This window comes from Monodelphis domestica, chromosome 7 (genome assembly GCF_027887165.1).
Source record: "Monodelphis domestica isolate mMonDom1 chromosome 7, mMonDom1.pri, whole genome shotgun sequence".
NCBI classification, from domain to species: domain Eukaryota; kingdom Metazoa; phylum Chordata; class Mammalia; order Didelphimorphia; family Didelphidae; genus Monodelphis; species Monodelphis domestica.
Genome location: NC_077233.1, coordinates 151,164,757 through 151,182,265, shown reverse-complemented (window position 1 = coordinate 151,182,265; position 17,509 = coordinate 151,164,757). Strand labels below are relative to the sequence as shown.

Genomic DNA, 17,509 nt, shown 5'->3' with positions numbered 1-17,509 from the left:
AGATTAATTACCTGAATTGCCTAATTACCTAAACTAAAAAAAAAAATTACCTAAAATAACCCAATTACGTAAATCCCTGAATTAAAGAAATCAAGAATGCCCCTATTTTCAGTCTTTAATAAACAACTCATAATAAACAAGCATAAGTTCACTCTTTTCTGCTAGAGGGAATATTTTTGTTCTGAACTACTTGGTAATCACTGTCCCTCAGGTGGTATCAGGAGACTCTTTTTACTTAGTATTAGAGACAGGAACAATAAAGTGGGTGCACTAGTTCTGGTGGTAATGAGATTGAATATTATTGCTTTGGAAGAGTTGTGAGTGGACGCCCCCACTCTCATTCCTCTTTAAGAGGCAGAATAACTGGACTTGAAATTAAGAAGATTTAGGCAACTTCCCAGCTTTGTAACCCTGGTTCAAACACTTACTCTCATTGGACCTTGATTTCCTCATCTTTACCATGCAAACAATAGTAGTTGATAGGGCTTTTGTGAGGGTTATTGGGCAATAGTAAGTTATTTTTATTGTTTGATGCTACTCTGGAGTCAGATAACCTCCTGATCATCAATATTAGTAAATGTCAAAGGATAAGATAAAATAATATTCAGGGCTCATGTGGAGGACAGGGCAGGGAAGAAGATCATTTGTTTGGCATGGGATTCAAGTTCTAGGGCTGGGCAGGCAGGTAACAATCCATCACTATTCAGTTATGGGACAAGAGCTTGAACACCCTTGCCAAGATTAATGCCAATTATGGCACTGCAGGAAAGCTAGATTCCCCCCTCTATCATTAGTGCATTGGGACTAAAAAAAAGGTCAGGAAAGGAGTTTGAGAAGATATATATATATATATATATATATATATATATATATATATATCCATGTTATAGCTCACTATATTTTGGAAGGGGATATTTTTGCTCTCATGTACCTTCCTTAACCTTAAAAGCTATTGAGGAATTTCCAATGCTAGTAGTCTCCCAAATTGATTCTGGTTCTACGATTCTGGTTAATTTATTTTGTCCTTATTGCTGTTCCTTTTTAATGAGTGAATAGTAATTCTGAATTGAAAGAAGAAAGTTATAGAACTTATGAAATGGAAAGGGCTTTAAGAACATAGACTATCCAAGCTTAAAGGGAGTTTAGAGATTATCTAGTTAAAGATCTTCACGTTACAATGAGAAAACCGAGGGCAAGAGAAGCTGACTGCCTTCCCCAAGGTCACGCAGAGCTAATAATTGTGCAAGGATTCTAGTCACAGGTGTCTAGACTCCCACATATGATAATAACATCATGAACAAACCCAGTTTATTAATACATTCTTATTTCCAACCTAACCTTAGACTTATAAGAGGTGTTAAAAAATCACCTAGAGCAGACATTTTATGTGTTACAAACACCTTGCCTCATTTTTTCATAGAACCATTGAAACAGGAGAGACTAAACCTACTGAAGTGTATATTATATTTACTGTACAGCCAGAAATCCATGGAATTCTAGCCCAGCTGTTGTTAGCAAACTAGCTGACAAAATGGACAATACTTGTTTTGGCTTGATTTTTGAACTGGATTTTCCAATGTTGCAGAATACAAAGCTTTTTTTTTTTTTGTGGAGAGTAGAGAAGTGGGACCTTTATCCCATGATCAGCACATAAAAGAAATTGGACTATGGTTGGAAGTGTTCACATCCATTCAGAAAATGAACCAACTCATAAAACTTGATTCCAACTCAGGACAAAACAGATTTTCTGTTTTGAGAAGTCAAGGAAGATAATAAAAAGGAAGCATCAGAAAAAAGCAGGAACTACTGGCAAAGACATCTCAGATGCTGATATTGAAGGTAATGTCCCCCCAAGCCCTCTTTTCAGTCCCAAGATGATCCCTTCCATCTCTAACATTCTGGGTTCTAAAGTCTCTTCCAGCTTTAACAGTTAGACTGAGGGTCCAGTTTTAATATTTTGTCTATTTTGTCCCAAGATTCCTTCCAGATCTAATAGTCTGTGTTCTAAGATCTCTTCCAGCTTTAGCAGTCAAAGATCAAGAGTCCAGTTTTAATATTTGGTCTACTTTGTCCCAAGATCCCTTCCAACTCTATAGTCTGTGTTCTAAGATCTCTTCCAGCCTTAACAGTCAAAGATCAAGAGTCCAGTTTTAATATTCTGTCTACCTTATCCCAAGATCCCTTCCAACTCTATAGTCTGTGTTCTAAGATCTCTTCCAGCTTTAATAGTCAAAGACTGAGAGTTCAGTTTTAATATTCTTTCTACTTTGTCCCAAGATCCCTTCCAGCTCTAACATTCTGTGTTCTGAAGTCCCTTGCAGCCCTAATGTTCTGTTCTAAGGTCCCTTTCATTTCGAAGATTCTATATTCCAAAGTCCTCTTCAGCTTTAATGGGCAATGTTCTAGGGTCCAGTTTTAATATTCTGTCTACTTTGTTCTAAGATCCCTTCCAGTTTTTAACATTCTGTGTTCTAAGGACTTCTAGCTTTAACAGTCAGTGCTTAAAGCTTCAAATCTAATATGTGGTTCTATGTTCTAAGGTTCTTTCCATGTCTATCATTCTGGTTGTTTTAGGTTCTTTATACCTCTAGTGTTTAATAATTTCTTTACAATGTGTCATTCATTGGGAAGAATGCTTTCTTGCAGTTTAATAACAATAGTCACACCTTGGGGAAGGCATCAAACCTTCCTCCATCTTGTTTTCTCCAATGTTCAAATGCGGATGACCTCATAAGGCTATTTAGAATAAAATAAGATGAGGTGTGTAAGGATATCCCACTTGTAAAGTACCATTTAACTATAAATTACCAATAAACAATATCAATGATAAACTAAAATGAGCATAAAATACTAAATTACTTTTCTTTAGCACTTTACATTCACAAAGTGCTTTCCTCCCAATAATACTGTAATCCCTACTTTATGGACGTGGAAGGTAAGTGATGGTCTCTCATCATACAGTTAGCAAGTATCTCAAGTGGGATTTGAACCCAGGTCTCCTTCTCTGGATCTATCATTCTTTCTGCCACATCACATTGACTCTCTCTTAAAAAGATACATGATGGTTTTCTGGCTACCCATTTCAGGCCCAGATGTGCTCAGTTTTTCTTAGAAAAGGCTGCGTGGACAGTGCCTTCCTTCCTGAATACCTCCATCTCCCACTTTACAGCCTCCCCTTTTCATGAAAACATTCCACTGTCTCACAGAGGGCTCTGGGCAGATCATGCAGCAAAAGAAGTTGTATTTCCCTCTGTTGGCAGAGAGCTTAGTGATCCTTGAACTCTAGCCTTATGGAGATAAGGTGAATTTCCACTTCTCCGAGAGGAGGAGCTCCCTCCCTCCTTTGCTTTATGACTGCCTCAGCATCGGGGCAAATCCTCCAGCCTCTTAAAAGCCCAGGCTTTGGGAGGAGGCCAGTAGAGCCACGAAGACATCTTAGGAGGTAGCTCCACCACAGGAAGAAGTATCGAACTTCATTATACAGAAGCAAGAAGACTACTCAGTTTCAGCTTTCTGAGACCAGGGGACCCAGAGAAAAGGGTAAGTTCAGTAACATTATCATCTTTTTCTTCCTGACAGTCTTCTTAAATTCTTCTTTGGATTGGAAAGCAAATGAGTCTGTTGGCAGTCTATGGGAGTTCCTCCTGATCTCATAGGAGACGTTCCCTATGTGGGAAGCCCCTGGAGTATGGAATTCCAGGCTTCCATTTCTAGTGGATTTGTTTTTTGTTTTTTAAATCACGGTTGTTAATAATAACCATTTTTCAAATCCTTTCACAGTTACAAAATACTTTCCTCACAACATCCCTGTGATCTAGGTAATGGAATTATTATTATCCCCATTTTATAGATGAGGAAACTGAGCCTCAAAGAAATGAAATGCCTTCCCCAGGACCACACAGCTAGTAAGTGTCAGAGTGGAATTTAACCTGCATGCCTTATAACTCTGAGACTGGTCTTTTTAAAGAAAATCTCATGATGGCTGGAAAAAATGCATGCCTTAATATTTTGAGACTGGCCATTTTGCTTTTGTTCTTGTTTTGGGGGCAAGGCTATGGAAGAGCCCAGAGTTGCTGAAAACCATTGACCTCTGCATTTTCTTTCTCCCAGCTATCCCCATGTGTGAGTCCAAGTCCGAGAGCAGGAAGATGATGGAACAGAACCTGTGTCACAGGTATGAACAATACTTCCAGCCCTGCATCGTGGAGCTGCTAGGCTCTGCTCTCTTCATCTTCATTGGCTGCTTGTCGGTCATCGAGAACGTTGAAGGGGTTGGTCGTCTGCAGCCTGCACTAGCCCATGGGCTGGCCCTTGGCCTCACCATTGCCATTTTGGGGAATATCAGGTAAGAAACTCTTTGGATCTTTGAATCTTGGATCCTGGTCAAAAGTCCAAGGGGCTCTGGCCACTCGGGGCCCATATCCAGGTCAGAACTTCCAGTGATCTGGTCACCATAAATAGGAGCCACAAGACCATTAGAAAGACAATATGGCATAGTTGGTAGAGGGCTGGTTACTTAATCTCTCTGGCCTCAGTTTCCTCGGCTATAAAATGAGGAGGTTGGATCTAATCATTTAATCCTGCAACCTCTCCTTTTTGAAATCATAAAGAACTTTAATGTTATAAACCATTTTCCTTAAAGCAACCTTGGGTGGAAGGTAGATCCAGTATTATTAACCCATTTTACAAATGAGGAAACTGGGGCAGAGAGATAAAGCAAGGTTCTTGTGGTCAGGCAGAGGCAGGACTTCAACAGAAGACTTTTGATGCTAGACCCAGGGCTCTTCCCACTGTACTTGCTGCTTTTAAAAGCCAGATCCAAACAGATGGCAATGTTTTCTCCCATTTTTGTGCTTCAGAATGATTTTCTTGCTCAGAGTTATTTGGGCACTCTGGAAACTGCTTCTGTCTCTTTCTCCTCTCCACCTGAAGGGGAAATAGATGATAAAGGCAAACCCAGAAATAAAGAGAGACAAATTGGGAAAAAACCAAAGGTGGGGAGGGATGAGAGGGAGAAACAATCAGAGGAAGAGTATTCTTGAAGCTGATGAAGGAATCATCAGGCCCTGCCAATCAAAGGCTCTTGTGGTCAGTTGATAATTATTTAAGTTCTTATTCTATGCTAGGTATTTTGCTAAGGGCTAGAGATATAAGAAAGGCAAAACCACAGTCCCTTCCTGAGGGTGACAACAAGTAAATAACTAGTTTCACACAAGACACGTGCAAAATAGATGAAAGATAATCTCAAAGAGGAAGGCACTAGCAGTTTAGGGGACAGAAAAAAGCTTCCTGCAGAAAATAGGATTTGATCTTAGAGTTAAAGGAAGCCAGGGAAGCCAAGAGGCAGATTTGAGAAGGGAAAGCACTCTAGGGACGGGGTGGGAGGGGATGCATTCTGTGTAATGGCATGGAGATGGGAGATGGCATAACCAAGAGAGAAAAAGCATGTAGGCCAGCATAGCTACATCATGGTACATGGAAAAGATTAAGAAAATCCCCTTTTGTGCCTTCTGCAAAGACAGGGACTGTGCCTACCAAACAAATCTGACCAAGGTGAAAGAGTGCTAGCTTTGAAGTCATAGGACCTGAGTTCAAATCCTGATTGTCAATACCTGTGATGTCTTGGGCAAGTCACTTATTCTCTATGGAACTCCATTTTCTCATCTCTAGATATCCCTCCTGCTCTCAATCCATGACCACTTTTTATACTGTTATCAACAGGGAGCATTTCTCTTTTTCCCAGAGTGGCCTTTTAACTTTTACTAGACTATGTAGTTTAAATAGAAAATCCACTAGCCTGTGAGCACTGATACTTTTCAAGTAAAAACAGGATTTTTCATTGAAATGATTGAATGTATGATTCTTTGATCTTATCCAGAAAATATTTGTTAGGAGGTGAATTTAAAAACAATCAAATTTCCAAGATATTTGGAATAGAAATGAGTGGAAAAAACCTGGTTTTAGAAACAGAAGATCTTAGGTTGGCCTTTATTAGCTTTGTGACCCTAGACAAGTTGCTTTAATTTCTCTAGACCCCAGTTTTCTCATCTGCTAAATGAAGGGACTAGCCTAGATGACCATAAGGTCTCTTCTAGTTCTAGATCTTATTACCTTATATTCCTCTGATTGCTTGTGTGTGTGAAATGTATTTAGGGCAAAATCAATCAACTGATCAATCACTAAATATTTATTAAGTACCTACAGTATGCCAAAGGTCAGGCTAAGCACCTGCAGGATGTAACAGTCGGATAAATTCTCCAGTGCAGAATTCCACACAGCTGTCTCCCAGGAAGAGTAATCATCTGTGGGATCTGGTTCTCTTACTTATTGATAAGTAACCTAAGCTTCATCAGGTTTGGAAAAATGGAAGCCAATGGACTCTTTGGGGGCTGGACAAGTCCTTTGCATTGGGAAGCATTCTTTTTCTTTTTTAATCTTTTCCTCTTGTCTTAGATTCAATATTAAGTATTGGTTTCAAGGCACAAGAGTGCTAAAGACTAGGCAATGGGGGTAAAATGACTTGTCCACAGTAACACAGCTAGGGAGTGTCTGAGGACAAATTCAAACCCAGGACTTCCTGTCTCTAGGTCTCACTCTCTATCCACTGAGCCATCTAGCTGCCCCCATTTGGAGATGTACCCCAAACATGCCTAAATGCCTAAACAATGCCTAAAAACATGCCTATCTCCTGAGTTGTTCCTCATTGCCTCTCTCCTCTATCTGAACAGCATCATCCTCTAAGCCTTGCAGGGTCCAGAGCTGTGCATCCTTGTTCCTGCACAGTGGTAGGACTTGAGCTTGGCTCAATCCAGAAATGCCCTGACTCTGCCCTTCTTTCACATTCCCAGACTATGGTGGGTCTGGAGAACTGGGGCTGCCTGGTCTGTGATGGACATGAGCATTGGCTTCAGAATAACAATAAAAGCTAGCATTTACACAGTGCTTTAAGGTTTGCAAAGTGCGTTACAAATAATAAATAACTCATTTCGTCTTTACAACAACCCTGGGGAATTGGTGCTATTTTACAAATTTTACAAATTTGGTGCTATTTTACAAATGAGGACATTAAGGTGGGCAGAAATACCCTGTAGTCATTCAGCTAGTAAATTCTGGGAAATAGATTTGAACTCAGGGCTTAATGACACCATATCCAGCCCTTTAATCATCTCTTGGACCACTGACTGAGCTGCCCCAATGAATGGCCTGTTGATGGATCTGTAATAACAGGGACAGCCTTCTGATATTCTTTGGAGTCTTAGTTATCTGAGATCATAGTTGAACCCACGCCCTCCTGACACCAGACTTGGCACTCTAGCCACTAAGTCACCCAGCTGTCCCTATTATTTTTTATAATTAGGAAGCTGCGGATCACAGAGGTTATATGTGAATTTTTTAAACTAGCAAGTTGAATTGGGACTAGAACCCAAGACCTTTGGCTTGGCATGCAGAGCTCTTTTTACTACTTCATACTGCTTTGGTCATAACACTGGCTCTTCTAGGAAAAAGCTGAAGAGGGATCAGTCATGTGGTATTGCTTCCCATCTCAAGTAGAAGAACAGAGTGGGAGCAATCTGAAGTAATCCTTGAGTCTCCTTAATTGTATCTCAGCACTATCCAAGTCAATTGCTAATTACTTTTGTGGAAAGTGTCCATACTTTGTGTTTTTCTCTCTACACTGCCTCCTCCACACAGCTCCAAATTGATACTCTTGAAACATAGATCATGTCACTCCCTTGTTTGATAATCTTCAATAGCTCCCTATCGCCTATAGGTTAAAACACAAATCTTCAGTCTGGCATATTTCTATATTAAGTCTACCATTTGTCTCTTTGATCTTATTTCATGTTATTTTCTATTGTTTTTGCTGAATTCAAGTCATTTAAATGTCAGTTATATTCTGGGCACTATTCTTGGTACTGAGAATGCAAACATAAAAATGAAACAATCTCTGTCTTAAAGAGCTTGTATTCTATTATTGGATAGGAAACAAAATTCACAAAGAAACTTAGAACAAGTATATAAAAAATGGTTTTGAGAGAAAGTCATTAGAACCAGTGAGTAGGAATCAGGACAGGCTTCCTGTAGAATGTGGTACTTGAGCTAAATTTTTTAAAGCATATTTTATTTTCCTCCCAATTTTATATAAAACAATTTTAATACTTATTTAAATTTTTTTTAGTTTCAAATTTTCTCCCTCCCTCCCATCCCGTTCTCAACCTCCATCCTCTTCTTTCCCTGAGATAGTAAGCAATCTGATATAGAGTTTACGTGGGCAATCATGTAAAATATTTTTTCCATATTACTCATTTTATGGAAGACCAAAAAAAAAGAAGATAGAGAGTGAAATATAGTGTGTTTTGATCTGCATTCAGGCTCTATCACTTCCTTCTCTGGAGGTGGATACCATTTTTCATCAGGAATCTTGAGATGAGGTTCGAAGGAAGCTGAGTATTCCATGAAGTAGAGTTGAGGAAGGAGAACGTTTCAGGTATGGGCAATGGGAAGGTCCAGAGATTGGAGATAGCAAGCATATCATGCATAAAGACCAGCATGCAGATTGAGAACATAAAGTGTATGTATGGAGTAGAATTGTGACGTTAGCCTGGAAGGGAAAATTGGAACCAGAATTGAGAGTCAAACCAAGAAATCTGTATTTTATCCTGTATGTATGTACATATACATATATGTGTAAATTAAAAAAATATATATATATATAGTTTGTTTGTTTCTGGTTGCTTGACTTCCATGCCCAGTCTGAGCATTTTCTGCCTCCCTCCCCAAAATTCTTGACACTGACAAACAGTCAATATAAAGAAACAGATGTGGTCCTATTAATGGAAGATAGCATTAAAGAAGATTCATTACTTCTTCCTTTTCATTGTGCTTAAAGTACCACTGGGTTTTTCCTTTTGATGCAGCCAGAACCTCTTTTCTTTATTTTCTTTTATTATAATGCGAGTCCCTTGAGAGCTATCTCACTTTTCCATTTGTCTCCCCAGAGATATTTGCTTTGTACTTCATAAGTGCTTATTAAATGCTTTTTCATTCACTCATTCCCATTGGTTACAGTGGTGGTCATTTTAATCCAGCTGTCTCCTTGGCTGCCGTATTGATTGGAGGTTTGAATTACATGATGCTCATCCCATATTGCATCTCCCAGCTGTGTGGTGGGATCATAGGAGCTGCTTTAGCCAAGGTAGGTAGGCACATGTAGGATAAGTCAAACAAACCACCCACTGGATTCTCAAATATTCTCTTTACTTGTTTGTCTTCTCTCAATGCTCATTGGGGTATCCGTTGTCTTAATCTTAATCTATCTTGAATAGCTCTTGAGCTGTGCCAGACTATTATATATCTTTAGCCTAATCTAGTGGTTACAACTTCTTTTTTGCATGGGATATCCCTATCTCTTTTCAAGGATCTCTTTACACAATAGTGGCAATGCTATGAGAATCCATCAATTCAGAAACTATATGGACAAAAGCTACTATGAACCCGGTAGTACTTTCAAATAAATTTGCATTTTGTTAATGACAACATACTTTTGAAAATATAGTTAAATAGTAATAACTATATGTATGGAGACATTCGCACAATAGAAGCCATATTCATTTATTAATAGATTTGTATATTAAATGCAGAAATTTTTATAACATGCCCAAGATCCTCTAATGGTCCATGTGGGCTTCAGAATAAGAACCATTGTTTTAGACTTCTGAGAATTGTTCTTTTGCCCTATTCTTTTCTCTTCCCTTGATATCTTTCCAATTCTTTTTCTTCTTCTTTGGGGAGGCTAGGGCCAGTTGAAGATGTGTGATATACTCCACTGGACCCATGTCTTTATTGATATGGGTACTCCTTCCAATGACCAAGATAAAAATCCATCTATGCCTTCCCACTCTGTGGGACCCTGAGCCATGTCCTCCTATAAATTCATCCCAAGAGGTCCACCCAGTGGGCTTAGAACCTTCAATCTGGGTTGTGTGTGTAGCTTTGCAAATAAGATGAAACAAATAAGCTTCTATTTCTTTCCTGCTTATGCTACCCTAGTAGAGGGCAGCTGTGTGTTTATGTGCTGCATGTTATGGCTGAGATAAAGTAAGCTGAAGTTCATCCATTTGCTCCAATATACTCTAAGCTCTCAAAGCTTTGGCAAACAACTTAGTTCATTTGTTCCTGCATCTATCTAGTCTTCCAGAATAAAGATAGTGGTTAATCTTTGCTTGCCAACTTTTAAAACATGAAGGGAGATTCTTGTCTGTTTTTCTCCATTCCTGTCCCTGTTCCCTTGGCTCAAGCCTCTGTCTATATATTTGTTTGCCTCTCTTTCTCTGTCTCTATGCTTGTGCCTCTCTCTATTTGTGTCTATGTCCATGTTTCTCTCTATGCGTCTCTCTCTCTGCACTCTTATTTGTTCTGATCCTATTGCTTTGGTCTCTATAGTAATAGAAATGTTTTTTCTTCTAGGCAGTGAGCCCAGAAGAGAGATTCTTAAATGCTTCTGGTGCAGCCTTTACAACCATTACAGGGGATGATCAGGTGGGTGGTGCTGTGGTAGCTGAGACCATCATGACATTGTTCTTGATTTTGACTGTCTGCATGGGAGCCATCAATGAGAAGACTAAGAGCCCACTGGCTCCATTATGCATTGGTTTCACTGTGACTGTGGATATCCTGGCAGGGTAAGTTGAGTCACAATGGGTAGGATGGTTGGTAGCAGCAGAGTGGTAGAATTAGTAGCAGCATGGGGATTCTGGGTACAGTCAAAGAAATGGGAGTTTAGTCCAGGTATAAAGGAAGGAGGGGTACTTAGGTGCCACCCAGCTTCAAGAGCTCTAATTGGAAACCACAGAAGGCAGGATGGTCTCCTGGAAAGATCAACCGCCTTAGAATCAGAAGATTTGTTCCCACTCTCTTAGGTTTGAGAAAGGCAGAATGGTAAAGAGCTTGAGGACTTGGGTTCAAATCTTCCTTACTACCTGCCTCATCTTGGACAAGTTATTTCATTTTGCTTCGTAAAATGTAGGCGTTAGGCTAGATGGGTATGACCTCTATGTTCTCTTCTAGCTTTTAATCTATGATTCTATGAATCCATCAATGTTCAGGTTTAGATATTTATTATATTTGTGCCAATGTACTCAAGTCTCAGTTTTCTCATCAGTAAGATGATAATTTTTATACAATCTAACTTGCAGAATTAACTCTTAGAAAACATTTTAATCTCAAACTATTTAAATATATAATAATTATCATTATTAATAAGTTCAGGATGGGGATGGGGCCAAACCTATGATTTTGTAGGCATAGAGAACTCCCTCAAGTAAGGAATTTCTTTCCACCCAAGCTGATCAGAGTCTACTTTGCATCTCAATAATCTTAGAATGTTACCTGGTGCCCTGAGTAGTGACTTGGTCACACAACCAATCAATATAAGACCCAAGATTTGAATCTGGATGTTGCTGGCTTTTGAACCAGGTCTCAAATTATTTTGCCAGCCTAGATTTCATATACATTTATACAGAGGTAGAAAGTGAAGTTCAGTAAGGTTAAATGCCTTTTCCAAGACCATACTTGGTAAGCATTTGGGCCAGAATTGGAACCCAGGTTTCTAAGACTTATCAGTTCTGGCTTCTTTGGCAGTCTGGGAACAACTGGCAATTTTTTTTGCCTCCCTAAGCCAATGGGGATCTTTGATGTCACTGACAGGAAAACAAATACACTGGAGAAATATCATGTAGGTTGTGATGACATGCTCAAAACTGAGATTTGACATGAACTCCAGGGTGAATCCTGGGAATGCCAATTCAGCTAGCTCAAGTGGCTTAGACAACATGCAAATATACCCATGTAATTCCAAGATATGTACAAGGCATGCTGAAAGTCTATACAGTATAAATAGAAGATTGTTTTAGAGAGGGAAGGGCTGGGAAAGGCTTCTTGTAGAATGTTGGATTTGAGCTGAATCTTGAAAGAAGCCAAGGAAGCTAAGAGTTGGAATTGAAGGAGGAGAGCATGCCAGCATGGGGGACAGCCTGTGTGTGTGTGTGTCTGTATCTGTGTCAGTACACAAGTGGAGCTACAGAGGTATATTCTTGTTGCTTTACAGAGGGGCTATATCTGGAGCCTGCATGAATCCTGCCCGAGCTTTTGGACCTGCAGTGATGTCCAACTACTGGAAATACCAATGGGTCTACTGGCTGGGGCCTCTGGCAGCTAGCTTGATTGCAGGAACCCTGATCAGGTAAAAGAGAGAGATGAGGAGAGAGAGAGAGAGAAACAAAGATAGAGACAGAGTCAGAGAAAGACAGAGACCAAGTCAGAAACAAAGAGAGACAGAAACAGGTGGAGAGACAGATACACAGACAGAGACAGAGGGACAGATAGAGAAATAGTTATAGACAGAGACAGAAAAAGATAGACAGACAAACAGAAACAGAGACAGAGATAGAGAGGGAGAAACAGATTTAGAGATGGAGAGAGAGACAGAGAAAGACAGAGACCGAGTCAGAAACAAAGAGAGACAGAAACAGACAGAGAGACAGATACAGAGACAGAGACAGAAACAGAGACAGAGAGAGAGAGAGAGAGAGAGAGAGAGAGAGAGAGAGAAAGAGAGAGAGAGAGAGAGAGAGAAACAGTTATAGACAGAGACAGAAAAAGATAGACAAACAGACAAAAACAGAGACAGAGATAGAGAGGGAGAAACAGAATTAGAGACAGAGAGAGACAGAGAAAGACAGAGACCGAGTCAGAAACAAAGAGAGACAGAAACAGACAGAGAGACAGATACAGAGACAGAGACAGAAACAGAGACAGAGATAGAGATGGAGAAACAGAATTAGAGACAGAGAAAGACAAAGACAGGAAAAAAAGACAGATATAGAAACAGAGACAGAGATAGAGATGGAGAAACACAGAGAGAGACAGAGACAGAGACAGAAAGACAGACATCATCTGGGTCTGGGCACCGTGCTCAGGGAAAGATCAAATGCTTCCAAGTAGACTAGAGGAATCATAGAAACTACAGGACATGAGGAATCCCTTCCCTTGGCTAATAAGGATACTGTGGTGTAGAGAGGGTGAGGACCTGCTGATGGTGCAGACTGACACCTACCTGCATCCTCTACCCATAGGGAGTTGCTTGGGGGAATGGAGAGCTTACTTGCCCAGGGTCACAAAGCCAATCTGTGCTGGAGGTGAGCTTGTACTCAGGTCTTCCTGGCTCTCAGGTTAGCTCTTTGCTGACTATGCCAAGCTGCATCTCATCACCAATTTAGAGATGAGGAAACTGAGGCTGAAAATGGTAAGTGGCTTGCCACTGGTCACACGGCTAGTTCATATCCGAGGCAAGATTCAAGCCCTCCTTTATAAAATAAGTACAATAATTTCCTCAGTGCCAGCCTCACAGCATTATTAGGGTCAAATGAGATGACAAAAATGTAATAGGGATTTGAGAACTCACTGGTTTCCTGAGGTTTGTAGTTCAGAGGGACAAGCATTGCCTTATTAAATAGTTTGTAGATGCTAAAATAATACTTAAGGGTCATTAATCATTATTTATGGGATTCTGAACATCATCCCCAGTCATGGCCACAGCCGGTGCTCCCTCAGCTGAACTTAGGTGGGTAGGGGTTTCTTCTGTTCTGACAGAGTCTCGGGTTCGAGTTTAGTCCCAGCTCTGCTGCTGGATAGTTTTGTGACCTTGGGCAAATCACCTTTTTATTTTGAGTCTCCTTTAAAATGATGGGGTTGGATTAAATGATTTCTCTGGATTTTCCCCCCTCTAGTTCTAAGGCTTATTAACTCCAAAAGTCTGAAATATTAATGGTGTGGGAGCAGGAGTCAGGTATATTCTTGTGAACGATAAGAGGGATTAATAAGCCCTTCTCTCCCTCTCCTCCACCCCACCCCCATCCTGCCAGAATCAGGTTCTGTGGAGATGACCAGAACCTGTCTTCACTGGGTTTGTTCTTTCCCTCAGGATTCTCATTGGGGATCAGAAAATCCGCCTGTTTCTAAAACACCAGTGAAGCAATGGTCTGCTGAATGGACACAGGACCACAGTTTTGCCCCTGGATTCTTCTCATCTTGGCTTGGCTTAGCCTGGACCAATGAAGGGAAGGGCCTCTCCTGAATGGGAGGGCTCTGCTCTGTCAGGGAGCCTGCCCTGCGTCTCTCCCTATGATCATCTAAGACTTCATTCCAGCCCTGGCTGGCCAGATGGACAGTGCCTTTTGGGCCTAGGACAGAGAGGCACACAGACTTAGGAGGCAGCCTTGGGATGCTCCCTACATACTGTGCCCTGTTTTTCTACCTTAGCACTTCATTTTCCTTCTTGTTAAAGAGATGCTGAATCACACCTTCATCTCTGGCTGCTGGCTAGCAAACTGTTGTTGGGAAAGTTCTAGAAAAAGCCCAAGTAGTGTTATTATCATCTTATGTGGCCTGGGAAGAGACAGCAGGGGAGATGGAATTGCTTTTTCCTAAAAAATGAAATTACTAGGGGGTAGGGGGAGGAAGTGTTATGGCAACCAGAAGAGGGAAAGGTTTCCTTCACACTTTGTATAGAGGGGAGGATGGGGAGGGAGGCTAGAAAGACAGTTATTTGATTTCTAAGGGATCCTTTTTAGGAACTGCAAAGTCTTCTCCTCTTGGTTCTCCCATCTGATATGGACAATGAAGTACTTTTCAAAGCTTCTTCTCTCCATTGATAGGGGAAACTTCAATAAACAGTATTTCTCCACCCTACCCACTCTTTACCCATTTGCTGGCTCTCTCTGTTTTTTGTTTTTGTTTTTTAATTTTAGTAATGTCAAAAATGTGTACTGTTTGGGAGAGGGCTAGGATGGGTGAAATTAGCCCTATCAGAGAGCAAAGGGAGATGAGGAGAAGAAGGAGGAGAGATATGGGAAAAGAGAGGACAGGAGAGAAGAGGGGAGAAAAGGAGAGAAGGAGGGGGGAGATTAAGAGGAGAGGGAGAGAAAGGGCAGAAGAAGGAAGAGGAAGAAAAGAAAAGGCATACAAGAAGGGGCAGTGCAGGAGAGGTAGATGGAAAAAGAGAATGGAAAGGAGGAAAGATGGTCCCTGTTGGAACTCATAGGTCAGTTAAATACTTTGTCCTCACAAGGAGGGCATTTCTGGCCAGTCTGGCTAAAGAGCTTCTGATTGGCGGCTTGGTTTGTTAGATCCCAGTAATAACACTTTTAAAGGGAGAGAAGAAGAGGGAGACAGAGTCAAAGACACACACACACACACACACACACACAGAGAGAGAGAGAGAGAGAGAGAGAGAGAGAGAGAGAGAGAGAGAGAAAGAGAGAGAGAGAGAATCAGAGAGAGAGAAGGAAGGAGGGAGGGAGAAAGGGAGGGAGGGAGAGAAGGGGGGAGAGGAAGGAGAGGGAGAGAGCAAGAGGAGGAGGGGAGAGACAGATAGAGGGAGACAGAGATAGAGAGAGGGGGAAGGGAGGGAAAAGGAGAAAGAGAGAGAGGGAGGGAGAGAGACAGAGACAGAGACAGAGACAGAGAGACAGAGGGAGACAGAGAGAGAGAGAGAGAGAGAGAGAGAGAGAGAGAGAGAGAGAGAGAGAGAGAGAGAGAGAGAGAGAGGGAGGGAGGGAGGGAGGGAGGGAGGGAGGGAGTGAAATTCCTCCTTTTCCAACCCCATTTAGAAATAGCCCAAAGGTCATGATTTGGGAAAATTGAGTTTATCTTCTTCAAAAGAAGCATTCTATTTCAGGTTATAGAACGAGTGATTGATAATAATTAGGATTCATGAGAGATGTACTTAATTCATGAATGACAGTACCTAGGTATTTGTTTTCTTAAATATTGCCATAAGTGTATAATCTGCCCCGAAGGCATGTCACCTTTCTCTGTGGGTTGCTCAGGCGAGACTACCTTGGGTTCAAGGTACCAGGTTGGGGGTGGGGGGCTGGAAGGGGCATCTGCATCCATTCTGAACATCAAACAGCTCATGAGGTCCTCCTACCAGTGTGCTTATCTTTGTAAGGCAGACGGCACAATTTGTTCAAAACAGAGAAACGGCTTGAAAGAAATGCAGCTATAAAACCAGTGACGACTGCCCCATAAACCCACACCATCAGTGGAAAGAGGAGGCACATAGAATAGAGATGGAGGATATGAGTCCAAGGATATGAATGGATGGGCACACATGTGGGAATATGCATGGCCATAACACATGCAGGAAAAGGCAGCTCAAACTTTTGATGCTATAAGGCATTTCCAGGATGTCCTATTTCACTGCTATCTGCCAGTGGTGTTGTTACCTGTGGTCTGCCAGGGCTGTGGCTGGACATTGTGGTGATTAGTTATCGTAGCAGTAGAGCTCTATACCTAGAGACAGGATGAACATAGTTCAAATCCAACCTCCGAATCTTACTAGTTGTGTGACCTTGGGCAAGTCACTTAACCAAAGTCTGTCTCAGTTACATTTTCTGTAAGCAAAGGATAATAATAGTTACCCATCTCCTGGGGTTGTTGTGAGAATCAAATCAGATAACATTTATAAAGTGTTTTATAAATCTTATTATTATTAGTCCAATGGTTGCTGTGGGAGGCAGCTACACTGGATACAAGATTAGGTAGCTTCTCTCTGACTCTCAACTCTGAAAGAGAGTGCTATCTCTTCTCCATAGAGGGATGGCTGCTATCCTTTGTGTCATAAAATAATAGCTATGACATTTAAAAAAGTCTGTAGATGGAGGCACCTAGGTGGCTCAGTGGATTGAGAAACAGAAGGTCCTGGTTTCAAATCTGGCCTCAGACACTTCTTAGCTGTGTGACCCTGGACAAGTCACTTAACCCCCATTGCCTAACCCATACACAATATTGATTCTAGGACAGTAGGTAAGGGTTCATTTTTGCTATGGATCCTTTAGAAAGCCTTAACAGACTCAGTCATTAGAATAAAGAAAACCCCTCCTGGCTATTTTCCCTCCACCAAACAAAAGTTTGTCTCTTTCTGAGGCTTGGTGAGGCTCCCCAGAAGGATTTCTCACCTCAGGTGACTACATCTTTGCGACACCGAACAGAACCCAGATGTCTAGTAGCTTTCAGGCTTAAATCAGTTCTTAAAAATCTGTATTTAATGTTCACTGAAGTGTGAATTTCTATGGAAAGTCTTTCAATTAGATTGATAAAGTCCATATGACTGCTTAATTGCTGATGGCTGAACTTCTTCTGGTCAGTTTTAGAGGAGAGCTACTTAGTAAATGGTCAGGCGCCCTTGTGCATCAGGGACCACACTTCCTTGACTCATAAGGTCCTTTTCTCTCCCATTCAAATGAGCACATAAACACAATTAAACCTTCTGCTAAAGTCACTGTTCTACTCGGAGGGATTTAGGAGAAAGATCACTATCCACATCCAGAGAAAGAACTGTGGGAGCAGAAACACAGAAGAAAAACAACTGCTTGATCACATGGTTCAATGGGGATGTGATTGGGGATGTAGACTCTAAACGATCACCATAATGCAAATATTAATAATA

The 17,509-nt window shown here is 41.0% G+C and overlaps 1 protein-coding gene across 2 annotated transcripts; it reads left to right on the top strand.

The window, feature by feature from the left end:
* Positions 1-2,820: 2,820 nt before the first annotated feature.
* On the top strand, positions 2,821-14,763 carry AQP8 (aquaporin 8). 2 transcript variants are annotated; one of them, XM_007499045.3, is made up of 7 exons: positions 2,821-3,540; positions 3,851-3,905; positions 4,111-4,345; positions 9,070-9,196; positions 10,468-10,682; positions 12,107-12,241; positions 13,982-14,763. In XM_007499045.3, the coding sequence occupies exons 2-7, from the start codon at positions 3,851-3,853 to the stop codon at positions 14,028-14,030; spliced, it is 816 nt and encodes a 271-aa protein (XP_007499107.1). In that variant the 5' UTR covers positions 2,821-3,540; the 3' UTR covers positions 14,031-14,763. The 2 variants fall into 2 exon arrangements, with proteins under 2 accessions (XP_007499107.1, XP_007499108.1); XM_007499046.3 differs by lacking the exon at positions 3,851-3,905 and having other exon boundaries at positions 2,838-3,540.
* The last annotated feature ends 2,746 nt before the right edge of the window (positions 14,764-17,509 follow it).